At 42.1% G+C, this 26,103-nt stretch overlaps 1 protein-coding gene across 2 annotated transcripts in view; it reads right to left on the bottom strand.

The window, feature by feature from the left end:
* CAMK1D (calcium/calmodulin dependent protein kinase ID) overlaps window positions 1–26,103 on the bottom strand; it is a 441,354-nt gene that overhangs the window by 161,719 nt on the left and 253,532 nt on the right. For both annotated transcript variants that reach the window (XM_077758501.1, XM_077758502.1), the window contains one exon: window positions 9,250–9,324. In XM_077758501.1, the coding sequence (XP_077614627.1) occupies window positions 9,250–9,324 (75 nt within the window). The remainder of the gene's footprint in view (window positions 1–9,249; window positions 9,325–26,103) is intronic.

Below are 26,103 nucleotides of genomic sequence, written 5' to 3' on the forward strand. Positions count from 1 at the left end.
CCCAAAAAATAAACCCTCATAGACTGGGCCCCCTACACACAGATCAGACCCCTTATAGACTGAACCCCCTCATAGACTGGACCCTTTACTGACTGGACCCTTCATAGACTGAAAGTTCTCACAGACTGGACTTCTCACAGACTGGACCCCCTCATAGACTGGACCCCTCACAGGCTGAATGCTCTCACAGACTGAGCCCCCTCACAGACTGAACCTCTCATGTCTCACCCAAGCTCCTTAAAACTTTTCCTTATATCAGCCCTTCGGCCTGGAACACAGCCCCCACCCCACTCCACCCAGCACATGCATCTAGCTTGTCCCAATCACCTCCACTTAGGGTGTCTCCTCCCCATAGCTTTCCCTGTGACCCAGAGTCCCTGCATAATCCCCAATGGATGCAGTAATTGTGCATCATTACTCCACAGAGAGAACTACGGAGAGAACAACCGTGTGCCCAACCCCTTCCCATCCACCCAATACTCAACAAAAGTCACCCACCCCGAGGTTCTCAATTAGTGTCTGTTGTGAACAAAGGTAAGATTTTGGACATTTATATGTAAATATATTATGATGTCATAGGCAGAAGCACTTTGGTCTTCATTATGCTTGGCTACTTAAAAAGACTTTCTGTTGGGAGTAATAATTTGTGTTCTAATTAAAACTGTTTCTGGGAACACACTGTATGAATTATGAAGACAATATCCACATGAAGCTAACACTGGTGAACCCTCCAAAATGGAGCAGTTCAAACGGCTTCACGCACAAGCCAATGGAGTAGATAAGCCATATTTTCTACTGGAAGCTGTATATATTGTCATGTCTTAGGCTACTGAGGAATCTATTAGTCTTTAAAGAATGTGCATTTAGGGGCATCTGGGTGGCTCAATCGGTTGAGTGTCCAACCTTGGATCAGGTCATGATCTCACAGTTAGTGGGTTCAAGCTCCATATCAGACTCTGTGCTGGCAGCTCAGAGCCTGGAGCCTGCTTCAGATGCTGTGTGTGTCCCTCTCTGCCCCTCCCCTGCTCTCTCTCTCTCAAAAATAAGTAAACATTAAAAAATTTTAAAGAGAGTGCATTCAATCATTAGTGTTTCAAGTTCAACAAATAACTTGTACCTATCTTAATGCTATCATGAAATGAAAGAGGTATTAGAAATATACGCATCTTACATGGAAAATATGTAATGCAACATATCATCATACATATCATCATGTCGGCAAAACATGCTCATCTATCCCTTCATTAATGGACAGATTATTTAAGAAACAAACACGATCAACGATCAGTGCTGTGTATGCTGAGAATAGTTTAGTGATTTCCTGTGATGTTATTCAGTGAACTTTTTCTCCTCACAAACAATGACGAAATACAGGGCATTTTCTAGTCAGCTCTGCTTTTAAAATACTTATTGAATCATAAATAGTAATTTTTTCCAAGTAAACCAAACTATTCACATTAGTATTACCTACCAGAGTTTTTCCTAGAAAATATCATCAGTGTATTTTACACTGGTTAAGGGCATTCACTGGGTCACTTGTTGGCTTGGGTCAATGATCCAAGCTTTCTGTTCAGGTTCTTCATGTCAAATTGGGATTAAAGTGGTTCCTAAGCTTGTTTTTTGTTTTTTGTGTTTTTTTTTGGTAAGGGTTAAATGAGTGAATAAATACATGCTAGCCGTTATTCTTTTTATGTGTAATTATATTAATTGAACAAATATGTATTAAATGCTCACCTGTGCAAGCACTGTTCTAAGAGAGAACAAAGCAAGGAGACATTTTCCGATGGTGACAGGTGCTAGAGAGGAAAGCGAAGTTGCGGGAGGGGACAGGGAATAAATGTGAGCGTGGCAGGAGGTGTTGGGCGGAGAGGCTGTCTTATACAGGAGATCTGGGGAAGGGCTCAGGGAGAAGGTGCTACCTGGCAACATTTCAAATATTTCCTTCATTTCACAACAGCATTAAGATCTCTAAGGGAAAGTGTTCCAAGCAGAGAGAAGAGCAGGAACAAAGGCCCCCATTGGCACAGGCTTGGCATCTTTGAGGAACAGCAAGGAGGCTACTGTGGTAGCAGGTGAATGAAATCATGAGGGAGAAGGGGCAGATGAGGTCAGCGAGGTTGTACCAGGGGCCCAGGACACACAGTGCCCTGAAGGTGGTCCTCAGGACTTGGTCTTTTACCTTGAGATGGGAAGTCAGTGGGAGTTTTCAAATGAGGTACAAGCAAAGTTTGGCTGATCTGCTAAGAAAGAACAGTACAGCAGAGAAGGCTGGGGGGAGAAAGATAAGTTTTATATATAATAGCGGCTTTGATCAGGGTGGTGACTGTGGAGATGGCGGGAAAATAGTGGGACGGTTGGTTGTCCCGAGTTGGGACCACAGGATTTGCCAGTGGATATGATTGTGAGGCATAAGAGCAAAAGATGAGTCAAGTATGACTGTGGCTTTTGGCCTAAATAACTAGAAGAACAGAGTTGCCATTTGCTAAGACGAGGTAGGCAGCAGGAGAAGCAGACTTTGTGTAAAATCCAGGAGTTTATTTTGGATCTGGTGAGTGATGGTTATCACACAGCCAAATGGAACTCTTGAGAAGAAAACTGGATATACATCTGTGGTTTCAGGGGAGTCCAGGCTGATCATATACATTCAGGAATGACCCATATATAGCAATTTAAGTCCTGCTGAAAATATGATATAATTCATTAGGGAATATATCTTTTTAGGGGAAAAAAAAAGTCATTCTGATATTTCCTTTGAACTGTGTCAGCCTGAAGTATAGTGTACATCCCACGCTGGTACAGACACCAAAGGGAAGGCGTTGAGGGGGTGTCCTTTATCACTCCAAATGTATGGGCGGATACTCCACAACCAAAGTCAGACAAGGAATACACAAACTGACTTCTCATCTGTAACTTATCTCGTGTCATTCTGACCTTATGCCATCTAAAGAAGAATGGTCTAAAACATAGCATTCAGAAAAAAAAAAAGTAATTCTTCAAAAACCCAAATAAAATTTTAGGTATAGGCCAATACAAACAATCAAGTCTCTTTTGCTGTGCCAGCAAAGGAACAGATATGCTACAGAACTCAGACCTGAAATAGCAATTAGCCAAGTAATAAAATTAGGGTGCTAACCATCCCCTGTTATATCTCAGCATCAGTGCCCAAGATGATGTTTCCTAGGAAACCAAAAACCTCCCAAGCTCAAATATTATGAAATAAGTCCCCCGAAATGCTATGTTCTAGATACTCCCCAAGTATTTAGGAAACAAATTCAAATCAAATCAGTTAAAAAAGAAAATATTTCAGAATAAATTTACCAAAGATATAGAAGACTTATACACTGAAAACTATGTAACAGTAAGAGAAATGAAAGATCTAAATAAGTGAGGAATTGGTCATGTTTATGGATGAAACACTTGATTTTTTTAAAGTTATCAATTGTTTCCAAACTAATATATGCAGATTCAATGCCATCCCAAACCAACTCCCACAAGCCTTTCTGCAAAATAAACAAACAAGCTGATTCTAAAATTCATATGAAAATGCAAACAATCTAGAATACCCAAAGCGACTTGAAGAAAAGAATAATAAAGTTAGAGGACTGTAATACCTGATTTCAAGACTTACTAGAAAGTTACAGTAAGCAAGATGGTATTGGCATTGACAAAAGACAGATATATAAAGCAATGGAATACAGCAAGGCCAGAAATTAAGTCAGCCATGTAAAAGTCAACTCATCTTTGACAAAAGTACCAAGGCAATCAGTTGATAACAGAAAAGTCTTTTTAACAAATGATACTGAAAATGGAATATCTCAATGGAAAAATACCAGAATATCATCCTTACCTCGCACCATACATTAAAATTAACCTGCAGGTGATCTTACATTAGACCTAAGTAAGAAACCCAAAACTATATAACTTATAGAAGAAAGACACATTTGCAAACTTAGGGTAGGCAAAGACTTCTCATATAAGACGCAGAAAACACAAAACATAAGAGAAAATAAATTGATGAGTTGAACTTTATCAACATTAAAATTTTTCCTATTCAAAAGGTGCCATTAACAATTAGGTGTTGGGGGGGGGCGCCTGGGTGGCTCAGTCAGCTGAGCATCCGACTTCGGCTCAGGTCATGATCTCGCAGCTCATGGGTTCGAGGCCTGCGTCGGGCTCTGTGCTGATAGCCAGCTCAGAGCCTGGAGCCTGTTTCAGATTCTGTGTCTCCCTCTCTCTCTGACCCTCCCCTGCTCATGCTGTCTCTCTGTCTCTCTGTCTCTCTCTCTCAGAAATAAATAAAAAACATTAAAAAAAAAGAATTAGGTGCTGTTGTTTTGGATATGACACCAAAAGCATAAATGACTAAAGAAAAAAATGAGCTGAGCTATGTCAACATTAAAAACTTCAGTGCTACAAGTGATGCCATTGAGAAAGTAAAAGACAGCCCAAACGATAGGAGAAAATATTTGTAAATAATATGTCTAATAAGGGACTTATATAAAGAAGTCTTATAGCTCAAAAACAAAAGACAAAGGACCCAATTTAAAACTGTGTAAGATATTTGAATAGATGTTTCTCTAAATGAGATACACAAGTGTCCAAGAAGTCCATGAAAAGATGATCAACATCATTAGTCACCAGGGAAATGTAAATCAAAACTGCACTGAGATATCACTTCACACCCATGAGGATGGCCATCAACCAAAAGACAAATAATAAACAAGTACAGAAGAGGATGTGGAGACACTGGAATCTTGACATAGTACTCATGGGTTGTAAAATTGTGCAGTCATTTTGGAACACAGTTCAGAAGTTCCTCAAAATGGTAAACACAGAGTGAGCATTTGACCCAGCCATTCCACTCCCAGGTATATACTCAAGGGAAATGAAAACATATGGCCACACAAAAATTTGTTTATGGAAATGTCTAGCATCATTCTTCATAATAGCTGAAAGTATAAACAACCTAAATGTCCATCAACTGATGAATAGATCAATAAAATGTGATAAATCCATATAATGGAATATTCTTTGGCCGTAAAAAGGCCAAAGTATCAACACATGCTACAACATGGATAAATCTTGAAAACATTAAGCCACATGAAAGAAGCTAGTCACAAAAGACCACACATTGTATGATCCCATTTATATGAAATACCGAGAATAGGCAATTCTTTGGGAACAGAAAATGAGAGGTTGGGGAGGGAAGAACTGAGAGTGACTGTTGATGGGTATGGATCTCTTTTAGGTGTGTCCTTAATATTTACTTCTTTATTGTGAGAGAGAGAGCACATGAGCAGGACAGAGAGAGAGAGAGAGAGAAAATCCCAAGCAGGTTCTGTGCTATCAGCATGGAGCCTGATGCAGGGTCAATCCCATGAACCGTGAGATCATGACGTGAGCTGAAATCTAGAGTCTAATGCTTAACTGACTGAGCCATCCAGGCGTCCCTTAGGTGTTCTCCTTTAGAACATAAAATATTCTAAAATTAAGTTGTGGGATGGTTGTATACCCCTGTGACTAAAACAAAAACCACTGTACACTTTAAATGCATGAATTGTCTGGTATGTAAATTATATCTCAATAATGATAGTTTTTTTAAAAAGGCACCATTGAGAAAACAAAAAAATCAAACTATAGAATGGGAGAGAAACTCATATTACATATATCTGACAAAAGACAGAATATATAAAGAACACTTAGAACCCAATAATATGATGATAAACAATCCAATAAAAAGTGAGCAAAAGATCTGAAGAGGCAGTTCACTAGAGAAGATAAGCAAATTGCAGATCAGGACACAAAAATATGATCACCATCATTCATCAGCAAAGAAACGCCAGTTAAAACTACTGTAAGATCCCACCACACACCCATGCGTGTCTACCCATTAGAATGGCTAAAATGGAAAAAACAAAGTAGCATATATTGATAAGAATGTAGAGTAATAGGAGCTTACATATTGTTGATAAAAATGTAAAAAGGTAAAACCACTTTAGAAAACTGACAGTTTCGGGGCACCTGGGTGGCTTAGTCGGTTAAGCGTCCGACTTTCGCTTGGGTCATGATCTCGCGGTTCGTGGGTTCGAGCCCCGCGTCGGGCTCTGTGCTGACTGCCAGCTCGGAGCCTGGAGCCTGTTTTAGTCTGTGACTCCCTCTCTCTCTGAGCCTCCCCTGTTCACACTGTCTCCCTCTGTCCTAGAAATAAATAAAACATTTAAAAAAAAAAAAAGAAAAAAAAGAAAAAAAAAGAAAACTGACAGTTTCTTAAAAAGTCTACTGGGTGTTGTATGGAAACCAACTTGACAATAAATCATATTTTTAAAAAAAGTTTCAACCTAACACCTACTTATGGCCCACTCATTCTGCTCCTAGGTCTTCATCCAAACATGTATCATAGGCTGTGTTCATAAGGCTGTGTTCATAATAATCCAAGTGTCTAGCATCAATAAAATAAAATGTAGAATATCTGTGATGACAGAATACTACTCAGCAGGCAAAAGGAACAAAGTACTGACCATGCTATCCTATGAATGAATGTCAAGAGGTACGATGAGTAAAATAAGTCAGATGTACTGCTGTATAATCTCATTGACATAATATTTTAGAAAATGCAAAATAATCTCTAATGAAGGTAAGTGGTTGCCTCCAGGATCAGGGCTAAGGAAGGGAGCCCATCACAGGGATCTTTGGGGTGACAGACATTTTCTGTTCTTGATGGTGGTGGTTTCACAAGTGTGATTAGGTCTCAAGTTCATTATTGAATTGTTCAGTGTAAATGCATGCAATTAAGTGGATATAAGTTACAACTCAACAAAGTTGACTTTTAAAAGTAATGCGAAGTGATGGAAAAAGAATTTATACATAAGTTAAAAGCTTGCAATCAGCAAATCCAATGTTTGTATAAACAGCGCCTCTGAACTTCTCAACAGTGCATGTGTACATACATTGTATTCTCCTTACACGCTTCAAACATCCCTTCTACATCTGGGCTCTGCAGCAAATTTGCCTGGCAAACCTCCTATGGTGCCCCTGACAGTAAATTCTAGCCCAACTTCTCTGTTTTATTACAAATTATGAATAAATGAGATCCATAGTAAAGAAGTTTTAGGACGATTGCAAAAGAGAGGCTAAATCCCTGCTAGAAGAGCTCAGTGAAGGGGTGGGGACAGCGTGCCCCCGTACGGTTCCGAATTTTGTTCTAAGGCTCATTCCCATTACAGACACTTTTATGCTCTCAGGACAACCTATCTTTACATAAACTGCTGCTGGTAGGCATACAGTCAAGTTGCTTCGAAAGTTAGAACTTAAATCTACTTGAACTTCATCTCGTAAAATGAAAGACCATCTGCAGAGATACAGATGAAACAATACAAGTGTCCACAAAGAAACAGTCTGCTTTGAGGACCTCCTATTAATGGCACTTTATTTCCCACACATTTTTCTCATTCAGGATTCACTATGATCTTATGTAAATATTGTTGTTATTATGTAAATATTACTATTTCTTTCTATTAAGGAAATGGATACTCAGGACCAGTGATTTGCCCAGATTCACCCAGCCAGAAAGAGGCAGAGCTGAGATTAACATTTATTGAGTGACAGATCCGTGAACAGAGAACTTAACGCAAGTGAATATGTACAGCTGTGGCGTCAAGCATTAATGCTGTTTTTTTCTTTTTTTGCATCACCAATAAAAAAGCACACACTGAAATATATTACTGACAATTTGTGGGACTTAATCTTGTCACTAAAATGTCATATTCTTTCTACCGGGAAATCAATATTTGGTGGAAAAGTGGTTCACCTGCTTCTTTAAGAACAGCCTACATTGTTAAAAAGACAACCACAGTCCCAAAATGGGCCCACTTGGGTTAAAGCCCCAAGTCAATAAACCAAGACTTCATACATAACCTAACCGCAGGTTCAGTTCCCTAGGAGTATAACTTTTAATTAGTCGATACAGGATTTCCTGGTCAATCCTAGGAAATTTACTGATGGACCGCTTATACTTCCCTTAGGAAGGCAACCTTGCGTATACAATGCATTCCTTGTTAGGCAATTTCTTTCTTGTTCTCCTGTAATGCCCTCCCTCTGCCTTCAAAAACCTTCCTTCCGTTTAGCTCAGCGGAGCTCCCTTTACTTGCTTGATGGGAGGCCGCTCAACTCATGAATCATTTGATAAAGCCAACCAGGCCTTCAAATTTACTTGGTTGAATTTTGTTTTTGAACACTCTATCCAACAAAGTCACATGAGCTTCTGGGGAGTAAGTATCCTGAATTTGGGGAGAGTCATTGCTCTCAAGGAAGAACCAGAACAAAGCAAATTAAAAAGCCAAGGAAGAGCAAGGAACTAGGAAAGACTGCATTTAGGTAACTGGGAAGTAATGTGGACCCAGCAGTCAGAGCTGTTTAAACTACCAGCCTTGTGGCTGAGAAGAACACACAAAGCTGAAAAACTTCCAGTTTCCCGACCCTGGATGGTCACCGGACAGAGAAAAATTGTCCACATGCTTCCAGTCCAGATATTCTTAAAAATGTCCTCCAACGTCCTATGAAAAGGTTCATACAAAAAAAAAAAAAAGCCTACTAATGGGTAGGCTAATTTCATTTAACAGTTTACATGTTAACTTTTACACAGGGTTTACATGTTCGAGTCAAGTTCCGACCCAAATATTCAGCTTTCTCATTTCTTCCTCTTCTGGTAATCTCTAGTGTTACTGGAGTGCAGAAATAATCTGCGGGGGGGCGGGGGGGTGGACAACGTCATGGTCTGACCCCACTGTATGTGTCTTAATGCCTGGCATGAAGTCCAGTTCAGTCACGTGTGCATTTATCTGGCGACAGTGTCGATGGAAGGACAGAGCCCACAGCTACCATCTGCTGCCCTCCCCCTGCTTCCCTCAAAGTGAAGACAAGGTGGGAGTTTCTCCTAGAGACGGGAGCACAGTGCGCCCACTGGAGTGTTTCCAGGAAGCCACGTTTGCACCCCGCACATTAAAAAGCAAAAGAGACACCCTGGGTATGGGTTCCACTGTGAGAATGAGAGGTCATTGGTCTGGTGGAGATAAGACCCAGTGAGGCCCTCAGACTCCTGTCTAGATGGGCACACACCTCCCCGGAGTGCCCGCTCCCACTCCCACGGCTCAGACGGCTCATCACTTCTGTTTCTTTCATGGCCCGGTGGCCCCTCGGACATCTGAGTTTGAGATCCCCACTCCCAGCCCCGTAGGCAGATGCGGTACTTACAGCTGCATGACCAAGTACAAGTGATTCGGGCTTTCATAAATGTCTTCCAGGGCGACGATGTTTTCATGCTTGATCCTGCAAGAGAAAAGAGCGCAAACACACACACAGAAGAGTGAGTATAATTAGACACGAGAACTTTCAAAAACAGATAGCAGTAGAGCAAAAAATTTGAAGACAGAATCCAAATTCCTTAAAGTGGCTTTGGAGATTCTTCACAGCCTTGTCCCCAAACTTCCTTCCAGACCTATTCCCCAACATGGCTCTTCTGCTCTCTGCTCCCTTCATTCTTGAGGTGCTACTTACGAGGTGGTAACAGCAGATTAATTCTTGCTCCTGCATGTACCTCCCAGCTTCCCTGCATTTGTTCATGTGGCCAAACCTGTAAAACTCCTCTTACCTTTCAGGGCCCAACTCATCCAGCTGAGCCCCCTCATGAAGCATGTAATCACTACCTCTTCTGCAGTTCCACAGCGGCCCTCACAGACCTGCCTGAGCAGATCACTGTGTGCAGCAGACACATCCTCCTCACAGGCTAGATGTACCAGGGAACACTTTCACTGTCAAGTTCATGACTCCAGTGCAGGCCAAGGAAAACCAGATCGATCCCTCGTTGAGGTGACTCCTAGTCACCATCACCACCAAAGGCCAACCCAGCACCCCGAGCTAACGAGACTGGTGTGGATCAAAATATGGGTCCCAAGCACAGCACCAGCATCTCTTGGAAGCTTGTTAGAAATGCAGATTCTCAGGCCTCACCCTGCTCCCAACAGACTCAGAATCCCTGAGGGCAGAGCCCAGAACTGTGTTTAGTAAGATCCGCAGATGATTTGGGCGCCCAAAGCAGAAATCCTGGAGTCAACTAGTGCTTCTCAAGCCTCAGCAAATCACCTGGGATTCGGGTTACACTGTGCATTCTGATTCGGTGGGTGCGGGGCAGGCCCGTGGGTCTGCATTTCTGACAAGTTCCCAGGAGATGCTGACGTTGCTGGTCTGGTCTGTGGAGCACAGTCTGGATAGCGAAGTCCTAACCACAGAACCGAGAGAAGGAAATAGCCTGAGGCCAGTCCCTGGAACTATCCATTAAGAGTAGCTGTTGCTCAGAATATAAGGCTTGCTATTTATTTAAAGCATTTGAGAGAAGAATCATTTCATTACTCTCTGAGCTAATGAACTCTTACCACAAGCCTTTCACTTAAATGACGTGCTGAACCATTTAAAAGCAAGCATTTCATGTGCAGATTCCCCTGAGCTCCTGAAATCAGGGAGCACGTCTTACTTATTTTTGCTCCCCCCACACCGCCATACCTAGCATCTGTCTGCTTAATAAATGTCTTCTGCATGAATGAATAATACATGAAGGTTGTCCCTGCTACCCAGAGAGAGTGATTATTTACTTAGGGAAAATGGAGGCAATTTACTGAAGTGTGAGATGCCTTTCCCTCAAAAAGAGGTTTATAAGGTGGGACAAATCAGAAAATGATCTTCCCTCTGAGCAGATGAACGAAGAGAACAAAAAAGTTAACTGAGGGCTGCAATGTTTTGCTTTGATTTCTACAGCTCTGATTAGTCAGTGCAGTTGTTCATTGGTAGGAGCCGAGGTGACACTGTACGAAATTCACATTTCATCTGAATGCAGTACACAGAGCTACAGCCTACTATTTATTTGTTAGCAGCGGTTACTTTGTTAACCTGAGCACAGTAAGATCCACGGTATATTACAGGAACCAAGTAAACTAGGCTACCAAGGAAACCCCGACAAATTAAGTTAGGACTGCTAAGATCCCAGATGTTCCTGGAATTATCATTAATGAGTATTCTGAAAGAATTATGACCACAAAGAAAAGTATACAGCACACGGATTTTCCCAATTGTTTAATTTTTAAAAATCTGCGATTAGAATCATTCACAGGGGCACAAACATTGTCTTTCAGTGAAATTAATTGGGGGATTAACTAAGAGCTCAGATCTATGGGAAAATGAAATAAGGGGGTTTATGTGAAGGGTTGCCAGATAAAATGCAGGGCGCCCTGTTAATGTCTAATTCTAGATAAACAACAACTACCATTTTAGTGTCAGTACGTCCCGAGCATTGCATTGTTGTTTACCTGAAATTCTAATGTGATTGGGCACCCTGCATTTTCACCTGCTAAATGTGGCCACCCCAGTTACATGAATCACGGTCAATGAGACTCTAAACTGAGCTTAGAGATTTGTACCTTCTGTTCTACCTCCTCTCAGAGGTTGAGCCAAGGAGGCTGTTTGAGTCCTGGAGTACCGCCATTAATACAAATTCAACTATACACAAAGAGTCAACTATGTGCAAAGCGCTTGCCCAGCCAAAGTAGAAGACTCTAATAAATTACCAATTAATCCCTTCTTTGGATGCAAGGGATGGAGAAATTAAAGTGTCCTTAATCTGCCATGTCTTACATGAGTTCTTGCACCGGCTGGGATGATACGGCTCCTGACTATCCCTCCTCAATTAATGAATCAAGTGGTCAAGCAACTATCATTTACTGGGTTGCTTCTATGTTTCTGGAAAAAGACAAGAAAAATACAAAATAAGACTTTGCCCTCAAAAAACTTATCACCTAGCTGGACAGACCCATGAAGCAGTTAGGGAAAAATAAAGTGCCAAACTCTGTAGTAATGCCATTAAGTTCAGAAAAAGTGGGGCCCTGTAAGAGTCAGAACTACATAGAAGGCCACAGAATGGATGGGCATTGTGCTGGGTGGAGGATGTTTGAATAAACATACTTTAGAAATTTCAAAGAAATCCGCAAATGACCTCTTAAATGTCTCTTAAGAAAGTGGTTTAACTAACTTGTAGATGTTAAGACACGATAGAAGAAAACATTCTGATTCCCAACAGTTGTGCTTAGGTATTTTATTCTACCCTCAGACTCTTAAAAATTTTTGAGAGAGAGAGTGTGTGAGCAGGGGAAGGGGCAGAGAGAGAAAGGGAGACACAGAATCCAAAGCAGGCTCCAGGCTCTGAGCTGTCGACACAGAGCCCGATGCGGGGCTCGAACACATGAGCAGTAAGATTGTGACCTGAGCTGAAGTCAGACACTTAACCGACTGAGCCACCCAGGTGCTCCGCAGACTCTTAAAATCTACAAAAATTGAGCTCAAGATTTTAACACTGGGACACCTGGGTGGCTCAGTCAGTTAAGTGTCCAACTCTTGGTTTTGACTCAGGTCATGATCTCACGGCTGGTGGGTTTGAGTCCTATGTCAGGCTCTGCACTGACAGCACAGAGCCTCTTTGAGATTCTCTTTCTCTCTCTGCCCCTTCTCTGCTTGTGCATGCTCACTCGCTCTCTCTGTCTCTCTCTCTTTCTGTCTCTCTCTCTCAAAATAAATAAACTAAGTAGATTTTAACATTGAGTCCTAGGTGGCCTTCACAAATGCCCTAGGAACATCCATGCGCACGTGTCTGGGCGCCCACCACGGACCAGGCACAGCACAAGGACTCCCAAGAAAGCCAGGTCAGCCCTCATGAAGCTCCCAAGGGAGGGCTTCCGGCTGCAGCAAGGACACTTCGCAGGCAACCTTCCTCTTATTTACCAGCAATCAGCCTCCTCATAATTAGTAGGGACTCCTGGGAGCGACTGACAACAAGCTTATACCCTCTTCTCCTACTCCTACAAATATCTGAGGGACAGAACGTCTGCCTAGTGTTCTCTCGCGATGACGCGCCAATAGTCCTCCAGCATGGTTCATACTCCTCTCATCGCGCTACGGCCACTGGCGCTTGTCCACTGAGGGCGGTCGTCCCAGTATAAATTCTAGCACCAAGAACATGGTACTAAATAAGAGAGGTGAACTATTAATGATCGAGTGGATCATTTGCAACTTTTGCAAATAAAGCCTAATATTAGGTTCACATAAAAAATTTAATGTTTATATACTTTTGAGAGAGAGAGAGAGAGCGAGTACAAGCAGGGGAGAGATGGAGAGAGGGAGAAACAGAATCTGAAGCAGGTTTCAGGCTCTGAGCTGTTGGCACAGAGCCTGACATGGGGCTCAAACCCTCAACTGTGAGATCATGACCTGAGCCGAAGTTGGATGCTTAACTGACTGAGCCACCCAGGCTCTCCAGGTTCTTTTTTTTTTTTTTTTTAAGCAGCTGCACAACTGTTGGTGTATAAAGAATATACGGTCCATGGGGGTAGGGATTTTTAATTGCTTTGTTCACTACTGTCTCCCTAATGCCAAGAAAAGTGTGCAACACATAGTATTTTCAATATATATTTGTTGAGTGAGTGAATGAATGAATATTAAGGGTTGGGTAAATTAAATGACCAGATCAGTTTTATCTGAACTTCTACCATACAAAATCTCCTTTCTTACTCAGTCTTGAGCCTTTGAACTTACAGTTTTCATCTTCAGCTTCATTAAATTCAATCTTTTGGGGTTCAATGGAGTGCTTCAAATGATCAAGACTATTCTGAATTTTTAGCCTCTCGTCTATTATTTTTACTACCCCTCTCATCTTTGGGCCATCTGCATATTTGCTTGGTACACATCCATCCTGTATGTCTGGATCCAAATTCCTAAAGTCTTAAGTGGGAAAGTTATAAGTCAGAGCCGGCCTCTGGTATCACACCAGAGACCCTCCTCAAGGTAACCGTGACATGAATCAGCTGGCTTCGACTGCTGTCATGCTGTGCAAACCCAGCAGGGCTATCATCTAGCCTGTACTTTACCATCCTATCCATAAGGAAACGATTAGATTCCTTGCTGAAATGGCCTTCCTCAGTTTTACACACCACATAATACTATTTAAAAGAGAAACGGAACGTTTGGGAAGATTTGTTCTTACTAAACCCATGGTGGCTCCTAGCAACCACTACAGTCTTTACTAAATGATCACAAACCATCTGCCTAATGTTCTGTTCCAGAACTGTGCTGTGCATTGACGTCAGACTTCCCGATCTATACATCCCATAGCCTACCTGGGTTATGTTGGAAAACTTGCCAACATCTCTTATATGCTTTTCTTGGACATTTCAACTGTGACTCTTGTGATAGTGCAATCTCCTTGGTCTCCTGCGATGTGAGACATCGAAATCCAGGGATGAACGGATATCATCACTTTCATCAGGCCCTGCTAACACAGCTGTTTGATACAGACCATTTACTGAGTGTTTCCTACAGGCACACCTTGGTAGGTATTGCTGGTTTGGTCCCAGACCACCACAATAAAGTGCATGTCACAACGAAAAGCATCAAATAAGTTTTTTGGTTTCCCAGTACATAGAAAGGTTAAATTTACACTATACTGCAGTCCAGTAAGTATGCCATAGCATTAGTACAAAAACAAAAAACAATGTGCATACGATAGTTAAAAAACAAAACAAAACAAAACAAAACAAAAAAACCACAACATCTATTGCTGGGGCACCAGCTGTCTAGTGACAGCTCAGTCACTAGAGCATGCAACTTTTGACAGCGAGGTCATGAGTTCAAGCCCCATATTGGGCCCAGGGCTTACTTTAAAAAGTACTTTCTTGCCAAAAAGTGCTAACCATCATCTGAGCTTTCAGTGAGTCATCATCTTTTTGCTGGTAGAGGGCTTCCCCTTGATGTTACTGGCTGCTGACTGTCCAGGGTGGTAGTTGCTGAAGGTTGGGGTGGCCGTGGCAATTTCTTCAAATAAAACAACACTGAAGTTTGCTGCAATGGACTCTTCCTTTCATGATGGATCTCTTGGTAGCAGGTGATGCTGTTTGACAGCATTGTACCCGCGGTAGAACTTCTTTCACAATTGGGGTCAGTTCTCTCAAACCCTGACACTGTTCTATCGACTGGGTTCATTTATACAATATTCTAAATCCTTTGTTGTTTCAACAATCTTCACAGCATCTTCACTGGGACTAGATTCCATCTCAAGGAACGATTTTCTTTGCTCATTCGTGAGAAGCATTTCCTCATCCGTGAACCTTTTATCATAAAACTGAGGGGATTCAGTCCCATCTTCAGGTTTCACATCAAATTCTAGCTCTCTTGCTGTTTCCATCACATCTGCAGATACTTCCTTCACAGAGTCTTGAGCCCCTCAAAGCCCTTCAAGACACTTAAAATCACTTATTCCAAACTCCTGTGAACGTTGATGTTTTGACCTCTTTCTAGAGTCACAAAGGTTCCTCATGGCATTTACAATGGTGAATCCTTTCCAGAAGGTTTTCAATTTACTTTGCCCGGATCCATCGGGTGAATCACTATCTATGGCAACTATAGCCTTACAAAATGTTTTTCTTAAATAATAAAACTTGAAAGTCAAAATGCTCCTTGATCCATGTACTGCAGACTGGATGTTGTATTGACAGGCATGAAAACACCATTAATCTCACCGTCCATCTCCACTGAAGCTCTTGGGTGATTAGATGCATTGTCAAAGAGCAGTCATAGTTTAAAAAGAAATCAGTTTTTTTAGTCTCAACAATGAGATCAAAATATTCAATACACCATGTTGTAAACAAATGTGCTGTCATCCAGGCTTTGTGGTTCCACTGAAAGAACACAGAGTAGATTTAGGATAATTCTTAAAGGCCCTAGATTTTTGGAACTGTAAGGGAGCACTGGCTTCATGTTAAAGTCTCCAAATGCATGAGCCCCTAACAACAGAGTCAGGCTGTCCTTTAAAGCCAGGCACTGATTTCTCCTCTCTAGCTATGACAGTCCTAGATGCATCTTCTTCCAATAGAAGGCTGCTTCATCTACATTGAAAATTGGTTGTTTAGCGTAGCCACCTTCTTTAATTATCTCAGCGAGATCTTCTGGATCACTTCTATATCAGCACCTGCTGCTTCACCTTGTGCTCTGACGTTACAGAGATAGCTTCTTACCTTACCCTTGATCTTAGCCAAAAGGCCAAGAAGTGATGCTTCTTACTTAAGCATCATGAAGCTATCTCTACTAACTTCACACTTATTCTCATTCAACTTCCTCACCTTTCTCAGCCTTCAAAGAACTGAAAAGAGTATGGATCTTGCTCTGAGTGAAGGTTTGGCTTAAGGGACTGTTGTGGCTGATTTGATCTTCTATCCAAACCACACAAACTTTCTCCACATCAGCAATAAGGCTGTTTTGCTTTCTTAGCATTTGTGTGCTCACTGGAGTAGCACCTTTAATTTCCTTCAAGAACGTTTACTTTGCATTTACGACTTGGCTAATTGTTTGGCACAAGATGCCTAGCTTTCAGACTCTCTCAGCTTTCAGCATGCCTTCCTGACTCAGTTTAATCATTTCTAGCTTTCGATTTACAGTAAGAGATGTGTGATTCTTCTTTTCATTTGAACACTTAGAAGCCATTCTATGGTTATTAACTGACCTAATTTTAATACTGTTGTGTCTCATGGAATAGGTAGGCCCATGGAGAAGGAGAGAGGTGCGGGAAGGGCAAGTCAAGAATGGAGCAGTCAGAACACACACGTGTTATCAGTGAAGACGGCCATCTTGTATGGCATGATCTGTGGGGCCTCAAATCAATTACAATAGCAACATAAAAGATCACTGATCACAGGTCACTGTAACAAATAAAATAATAATGAAAAGGTTTGACATGTTGCAGGAATTACCAAAATGTGACACAGAGACATGAAGTGAGTGAATGCTATTGGCAAAAAAATGGCACTAACAGATTTTCTTGACACAGGGTTGCCACAGCTTTCAATGTGTTAAAACAAAACAAAATTCCTCCAAAACACACACACCCCACGATAAATGTAGAGTGCAAATAAAATGAGGTATGCCTGTATGTAGCAAGACCATACTAAGTATTTTCATTATTTTGTTTAATGCATCAAACCTATGAAGCAGCTACTGTGAAATAACAGAAAATATATATTGGCCTCTGCCTCTGGTTCCTGGCACAGAGTTCCTGAAATCTGTATAATTTCCTAAGTGACAAGAATACTAAGAGCATCTCTTGTGTTAATATTTGGTCTTTGATGCCATATCTGACATAGGGCTTCTAAAACTTGTAAATTTCTGGGTGATAGGAGTGTCTTTTTTAAAGTTTATTTATCTTTGAAAGGAAAGAGAAGGAAAGCAATTGAGTGCAGGAGGAGCAGACAGGAAGAGAGAGAACCTCAATCAGGCTCCATGCTGTCAGCACAGAGCCAAGGTGGGACTCAGTCTCACGAACTGTGAGATCACATCCTGAGCCAAAATCAAGAGTTGGACGCTTAGCCCACTGAGCCACCCAGGTATCCCTGGAACGTCTTTTGTTCTAACGAAACTATCTGACTGAGTTCCTGGATGACTCCTTGGTGAGGACTGGTCACTGAAAAAAACCAAGTCATGATTGGAATTTTATCCCTCTCTCCCCTTCCCTGGGGAGGGGAGAAAGGCTTAAAATAGAGTTAATGATCCATCCTACCTACATGATGAAGCTTCCATGATATACCAAAAGTACAGGGTTCAGAGAGTTTCCAGGTCGGCAAACACATCCATACCAGGTGAGTGACACGCCCCAAATCCAAAGAGACTAAAGCTCTATGCTTGGGGCTCTCCCAGACCTTGCCCCGTGTACCTCTTCATCTAGCTGTTCATCTGTACCTTTCATCATACCCTCTAATAAAGTGGTAAATATAGCGTTTCCCTGAGTTCTGTGAGCCGCTCCAGCAAATTAATTGAACCCAAAGAGGCGGATCATTGAAACCTCTACTCTCGAGCCAATTGGTCAAAAACACAGGTGACAGGTTAGGCTTGAGATTAGTATCCGAAGTTTGAGTCTATGTGCTGGGAGCAGTCAGGCTGAGCCCTTAACCTGTGGGATGTGACACTATCTCTGGGAAGATAGGGTTAGAATTGAGTTAAATTATACTACAGCCAACTGGTCTCTGGAGAATTGCTTGGGTGTGGGGGAAACTCACACATTTAGTGACCAGAGTGAACTTTTGCAGTGTTCTGTGCAAGTAGTAAAAAAGATGAAACACACAATAGGGAAGAACTGGGTTTTTTCCTACAGTAAAATGGAAAAATTTAGTTCAGTCTATCATTTCTCCCATTTTTAAAAGAGGAAAGCTAAGACTCCAAGACACTAAGTACGTATTCTAAGGTCATACAACTGGTAAATGGAATTGCGGAGAGTCTAACACCCAAGCCCACATTAAAGCACTTATACTATAACTTTCTTTTTTTTTTTTTTAATATTTTTATTTATTTCTAGGAGAGAGAGAGAGAGAGACAGTGCGAGCAGGGGAGGGTCAGAGAGAGAGGGAGATACAGACTCTGAAACAGGCTCCAGGCTCTCAGCTGGCAGTCAGCACAGAGCCCGGCGCGGGGCTCGAACCCACGAACCGTGAGATCATGACCTAAGCGAAAGTCGGACACTCAACCGACTAAGCCACCCAGGCGCCCCTATAACTTTCTATGAACTAAGCTATAATGAGAATATGGAAGAGCTCATATAAATTCAGTTATGTGTATGAAATCATAACAGCTAAAGTACGGATATTACATTTTCTAAGTAATGATATAATATCCACTTCTGGGGGCACAGAGATTTGAACTATCCTGCAATTTTGAGGGGAAGCTCTCAAGATACATAGAAACATCCTGATAGATGAAATCCCAGTGGGTCAAAGTGAGCCAAAGGAAGAGATATTCAGAAGCAGAAGGAACAGTTAGGGGTCCAGAAATTATAATTAGAAAAGACCTCTCATCAGTCCACATCTGCTAGTGTCATCAAACGGAACAACAGGGGTACCTGGGTGGCTCAGTCAGTTAAGCATCTGACTCCTGATCTTGGCTAGGGTCATGATCTCACGGTTCATGAGTTTAAGCCATGCTTGGGATTCTCTCTCTATATATATATCTATATCTATCTCTCTATATATATCTATATAGTTATATATAGAGATATATATAGTTATATATATAGTTATATATATAGACATAGAGAGAGAGAAATGATATATATATGTAGATATATATAGAGAGATGATATATATATGTAGATATATATGTGTATATATGTATATATATAGAGAGAGAGATGATATATATGTAGATATATATATGAGAAAAATAAATAATTTTAAAAAAAAGAATAAAATGGACAGAGTAAAGAGTTGGGGATGTCAGCTACAAGCAAATGGCAAACCAAGGTGAGATTAACCTTGCATAGTTTATATAGCTAAATCCTATAGTTCAGCATTGTCTTTCTAAAGGCCAAGAGGACCTTCATACATAAGGAATGTTCATCCCCAAAGAACACACCTTTCTAAAATTTTTTTTAATGTTTTATTTATTTCTAGGAGAGAGAGAGACAGCGTGAGCAGGGGAGGGCCAGAGAGAGAGGGAGACACAGAATCCGAAGCAGGCTCCAGGCTCTGAGCTGGCTGTCAGCACAGAGCCCGACGCGGGGCTCAAACCCATGAACCGCGAGATTATGACCTAAGCGAAAGTCGGACGCTTAACCGACTAAGCCACCCAGGCACCCCAGAACACACCTTTCTAAAATGCTCATGTTTCAAAAGAATAATGTCACTAAAAGCAGCCTTGGGTGATGAAGTTTTAAGCACCTGGCATCTGCCAGGCCCAAAGAAAACATCAGCTGATATATCCACGATCAGAAGGTAAATGCTTTACACTGCAACCTATGCTACCGTTTCCATAATCCTCAATGAAAGGCAGATACGCGGGACAGAGGGAAGTGGACTTGGGCACAGACAGAGTGAGAAAGAGAGAGAAGCTCAATGGGAACACGGCAACCACTGACATTGATGCAGAGCCCTGCACGCATGGTAACTGACAGCCAGGCAAGAAATCCCTCAAAAGAGCCAGGAAAACATTTGAAAGTTAATTCATGCAAAAAATTGTACCAAATGCACAAGTAGGCCCCATTCCAAAGTCCCCAAGCTGGAGGGAGCATCACGACTCTATTGAACACGCATGTATCTTTGAAACAGCCGCACCATTTCTCACTTCCATTGATTCTCCACAGTTCAAAGATCCACAAATTTTCAACTCCATGTAAAACGAGGAATGTTAAAAAAAAAAACAGAAGAGGAGAGAAAGGAAACTTCCGCATAGTTTGCTTTCCTCATCCTGTTATGGATCGTTGATCTGAGCGGGGGAAATGGTGGCAGCAATGAGGAGTATCGTCATAATTATAAGAAGAAAGAAAAGGCAACAAAACACCTTTCCACCGTGTGATCACTGGAAATGGTCAATCATCTACACTGGTTAAAGGGGCCACTGGAAGATATGAGATAGACAGGAGGCAAGGTGATTATTAACCAAGACAGAGAAGAGGATGGTAAGGAACAGACAGATCTCCATGCAAGCAGCTCAAGATGCGCTAGTTATGTCAATGAGCCTGACAAGCTTCCAATCCTCACGTCTCAAACACTTCCGGGTTAAATGTCCAGTCAGGAAAAGCCCCTTCTTGGGGGGAAACTAAGCCCCTCTTTTCAGATAAAGACCGTAAAAGACTAGGTCTTTCACTACATACCACCCTCTTTTTTCTAAACCATCTGGAAAATTCAAATGCTAGTCACAAAAAAGATCCTGTGGTTCTCAGGCATGGCAAATTGCCTCACAAACATTTGGAGAATATTGTGATGTCTTGGAAAACGCTCGGATTTGTCTAAGTAAACACTATGCTTTTTGGAAAATAAAGAAAACCATTTCCTCCTTTCCTAGGTCAGATTATCTCCATCCTTACCCCCACCCCCTCCAGTTATAAGCAGTACAGGAAATAATGCAGAGAAAATCAGGATACTGTCAGTCACAAAGGAAAGTGGTAGAGTTGAAATATTTGCCAGATGGCATTAAAAAATATTACCTTTCCTTTTTATAACTTACAGGCACATTCACAGATGTTACTTCATTGCATTCTCACAACTCCACGAAGTAGGCATTAATATTCTTATTTTTTAGATGATCACTCCTCGTTTATAACCACTTAATTGTTCTCCCTCCCTCCCTTGCTCTTGCTAACCATTCTCCACACTATCTCCTGAACCATCATCCCACAAAACAGAAGTGATTAAACTTCTTAGCTTGAAATCCTTCAATAGCTCCTCATAGTGCAGGATAAAGTCCAAATCACTAGACACGACTTACAACGTCCCATGTTGCTGGGTCCTTACCTGCCCTCCCATCTCCACCACCGCACCAAAACTTTACTGGCCCCAGGCAGTTCTCACACATCTACATACACCTTCTCTGGCCATATAGGTGTGTTTATCCCTTTTGAATCTTCTCCCCAAACTACGCATCCTCTGAGACTCATTCCACATCATCCAATGAGAACCCTTTGCTATTCCTCACCTCATGCAGGATAGATCCTCTCTTCTGGGCCAGCCCAGTTTTTTGATCACTTTGTTGCTACACTGCATGGCGTCCATCCATCTGTATGTATATGTGTGTATATATTTAAATGGTTTTATATGCAGAGAAAAAAGTCTAAAAGGATACCTATCAACCAGTTACTAATAACCTCAGAAAGCATGCTAGACTGGAAGAGGATTTTTCACCTTGTAGTTTTTCTGAACCGGGATTCTTCATCTGAACCAAAGAACAGAGAAAAATGATTCGAGGGACTCTTTTCTCAATTCTTCCTAGGGAGGTACCATTCTAGTTGCATAGGAAAGTTAATTCAGAACATACCATGAATGCCTTGGGGCATCTGGGCTTGATTCTCTCACTGAACACAAGTAGAAAAAGGCTGCCAGACTGTTATGGTGCCAGCCTTTCCCAAAGAGGTGCTTTTCAAAAAGTTCTTGATCAAAACATTAACACCTGGTTCACCAAAACATATCCATAATGCTGGACACAAAGAAATACATACTAACTAGTCTAACTGCTCAAGAAATCAAGAGATTAGGTTGTGTCTCAGCTCTGACACATCTAATTGCAAGGTTTCAGACAAGCCATTAAAGACTTCCTGTCTTGATTTCTTCATTTGTTAAATGACCATTAAAATCTACGGTCTTGGGGCACCTGGGTGACCCAGTCAGCTGAGTGTCTGACTTCAGCGCAGGTCACGATCTCATGGTTCGTGAGTTTGAGCCTTGGGTCAGGATCTGTGCTGACAGCATCAGAACCCGTGCCTGCTTCAGATTCTGTGTCTCCTTCTCTCTATCTGCCCCTGCCCTGCTCGCACTGTCTCTCCCTGTCTCAAAAATAAACATTTTAAAAAATGTAAACATATAGAGAGATCTTGTTGGTTAAGAATATGGGCCCTGTCAGAAAAGACCAGAATTCAAAATCCAAAGCTTCAAATCATTTCTCTTTGCCGCCAGCAGATGGAGCTGTAATCAATGGGAGACTAAGGAGCAAAGATGGGTAAGTATATCAACTACATCTTAAGAATGCAAGGCAGTTTTGTTGTTGTTTTTAAGAAGGAAGTACCACATGTGATACTCGCTCATTGTGAAATAAGTTTTGCTTTGAATTCTTAAAAACAAACAACAATTAAAATCCTTGTGTGCAGCTGACCACGTTTTCAAAGAAAGCATCTCCGGTATCCTTCGCACGATGTAGAATACACAGCGTAGAGGCCTGGCCAGCATCCCCCGACAGCCTTGGGATGCAGGCCTAGAGCCTGTAATAGTACCCTGGGTGGGGGGCACTGCCTTGGCTGGCTCTGTCTCTAAGGGACTGTATTCTGGTGACATCACTTCCCAGGGTCTCAGTTTTCTCATCTAGAAATTAACTTGTCAAACAGGATCCTCTCTGAGGGCCTCTCTGATAATCAATGAGTTTAAAATTATAATGAGGCAGAGTGTACTGAAGTATACATGAGTCCCCAAAAGCTTGACTCTAAACTGATATTCAGGGTTCTCTAGGAGACGGCTTGCTGCACGGAAGCCTGGGTGACAACTCTTGCTTCAACAGGCTCTTCTGCATGGTTAAGTTCATCAGTTAGACATGGACCTCCTTTTCTTTCCCTCCTCCCACAGTCACCCCTGCAATGCAGTGGACCTACTAAGAAATGGCCAACTAATTTGCTCATATTTAGAATAGCTCCAGGAGACCCAGCTGACGCCTGGTGGCCTTTACTCCGAAAGAGAAAGAAGGTGGGTCCAAATCACTGTGAAAAACCCAGCACATACCAACATTCACTGTATGTCCTAAAGAATGAATAAATGAATGCACAACTAATTCCAGCCTTCCTAAAGTCTTACCAAAGATAATCAAAATCTGGATACCTGAATGGGGGGGGGGGGGGAACAAAAAAAAAAAAAACAAAAGTAAAAAAAAAAAAANTTTGACTTTATGCTTCTTTCCTACTCCTGTGACCACCCAGGAGAAGTAATAGTGGGTCTCAAAATCGACTGTATGTTTGAATTACCTGAGGTGTTTGAAAGCATCCTGACTGCCAGGTCCATCCTTGGAGATTAGGATTTAACTGGCCTGGGATGTGGCCTGGGCATCAGGATATCTTAAGTCTCTCTATCGATTCAGATGCAAAGGTTGAGATCCAGTGGTAAATTACTGAGTTAACTACAAAAACCTTGGAATGCGGCACAAGAATTCCCCACAAGATACTTGGGGGTTGGTAATGCCAGGTTGAGGTGTCCATTTGAAGTTGTCTTGGCCGAATACACTTACTTCACAACAGGTCTGATTTAAAGGTACGGTGTCCTGAGGATAAAGGGTCAAGTCTACCTGAGCCAACACAGTCCTCTCAGGAAGAGAGTATGAAAAATTAGCAAATGCCAACTGGCTCACCATAACACCGGCTTCTAATATTTCTCAGTCAGGCCTTGAAACTCTAAGACATTTAAAGGAATGGTGTCATTTCTTTCTTCTGATTTTTTGGTAACCTTTGGTCAAAGGGTAATATATATTTTCTGGATGTTTCAATATGAGAAGAGGAGGCTGGAGTCTTGGGAAAAATCGGGGCGGGGAGGCTCGCCTGTCGCGGAACAGAGACAAGGCCTTGTAACTTTGATTTACTAGCTCCATTGATGGGAAAATACAGCATCCAAAGGTGCTGCAGGTTCACTGCAGATAATTGCAATGCGAATTTAGAAGCCATATGAAATGCTGCTGACATACAAGCAGGCTCCGACCACCTGCACTGCACCTTACAGCTCCATTACACACAGTCTGTGTCCCAGACTGAAGACTCCGGGATGGAATTCAAGAAGCATCTCAGATGCTTCTAGCTTGGAACACTTGGATTTATGGGAGCGAAAACGATAGAGGACCAGAACAGTGCCTTGGAATCCTGGGGAAAGGCATCATTTCTCTTTTCTTTTCTACCATACAAGCCCCATGCTTTTCCCCATGTTGATCCCCACAGGGGGCACCGTGGGTTTCATGACTTGAACCCAAGACCATGCCGGGCCAACAGGTGCTTTGACTGACAGGCTCAGACTCCTGATTCTGGCGCAGGTGCAGCCTTCACACTGAGAGAAAGACCCAGGGGTGCAGGCAAAGAGGCGCAGGACTATGGCCCATGCTCGCTCCAGATAATGAAGCATCTGGGGCTGAATGAGCATCTCACTAAGTCTGCGAGAATATTGTGCCATTTATTGATCAAGTGAGAAGCAAAATGTAAAAAAAGGGGAGGGCGTGGAAAAGAGTAAGAAGCAGAATAGAAAAGGAGAGAAGTCTGCTTTGGACAACCATGTAGCATCAGTTCACTTCAGACTTCAGAGGGTTGAACGCACACTCTAAAGCATTCCTTGCTGTTCTAGGGAAGCACCCAGGTTCGGAGACAGCTTTAGCACCTCAGTAATTAATGCTGCCACGTGGCCCGTTCAGGTCAGACCCAGGCTTCGTGCCATCAGGGGCATTCGAATGGAAACACCACTTTTCTCAAGCACTCACATGTTGGGAATTCATAAGGGTGTTTGTGGTTGGTTTTATATCATATATACATTTCAAAAACACAGAGACCATCTCTGTTAGTGTGTATAATAAGGGCAACTCTGTGTTCTTTCTTGAAAGGAGCGAACTCTTCATAACTGAGACTGGAGTCATGATTAGAAAGAACAGACTGTTTCACTTTGTTGATGATTTTTTAAAAGGTGTGTGATGTATACATCACCTTTCCAAATTACAGTTTCAGGGGAGATGGATGTTAAATGCTGAGGCAGTTCTGAGTTTGTAGTTTTATGATGTCCTCCTAATAAAAGATCATGATAACCCAAGGGACGTCAGTTCTCAAGAAACTTCCCAGGGTGAGCTCCAGGGCTATGTGCAAATTCTCAGGAATGCTAATACTAATGGACTATGGTGAACAAACCAGTTGCTAATCACCCAGCTCTCTAGTTCCGAGTTTGCAAGGGAATTAGGAAGGCAATTGTGCCATGAGGGACGAGAGGGTAGAAGAAACCCAGCCACATGGATCCAGCCATCAGAGCCCTGACGATTACACAAGGGTAACCAGAAATGGGAGGGTGGCAGTTGCCGAACTCCTGTGTCCAGGTGGTGGCCACGGTCTCCAAGCCAAAGAACAGGGAGGACAGGGCCAGGCTGAGGTCAGACACAGGCCACTGGGTGCATTTTAGGTGATTCTACTTTTTGCAGAACAAGGCACAGGGATATTTATCCTCTAAGCATCAGAGCATACTGTCCAAGGGCTAGACTCCACTGAGATCATTTTTGGCTGGTGCTTTTTAATCCAGTTTTCCCCAGAGCCTCCAGGTTCTCAGCAAATATTTTAGGAACGGTAATGAAATATGACTGCATAGACCCAACTGCAAGAGATACCAGATGCGAGCTCCATTGTGTTCACTTGCGGCCTCACTGCCAGGATCTGCACTAAAGTTATAATGTTGAACTTGCAAATTCACTCTGATAAAATACCACACTTCTTACCTGGTCACATTTGGGGGTTCTATATAAGATTTTTTTTTACAAGCGTTCTGCTACTAA

This window comes from Crocuta crocuta, unplaced genomic scaffold (genome assembly GCF_008692635.1).
Source record: "Crocuta crocuta isolate KB4526 unplaced genomic scaffold, BGI_CrCroc_1.0 scaffold32, whole genome shotgun sequence".
NCBI lineage: Eukaryota > Metazoa > Chordata > Mammalia > Carnivora > Hyaenidae > Crocuta > Crocuta crocuta.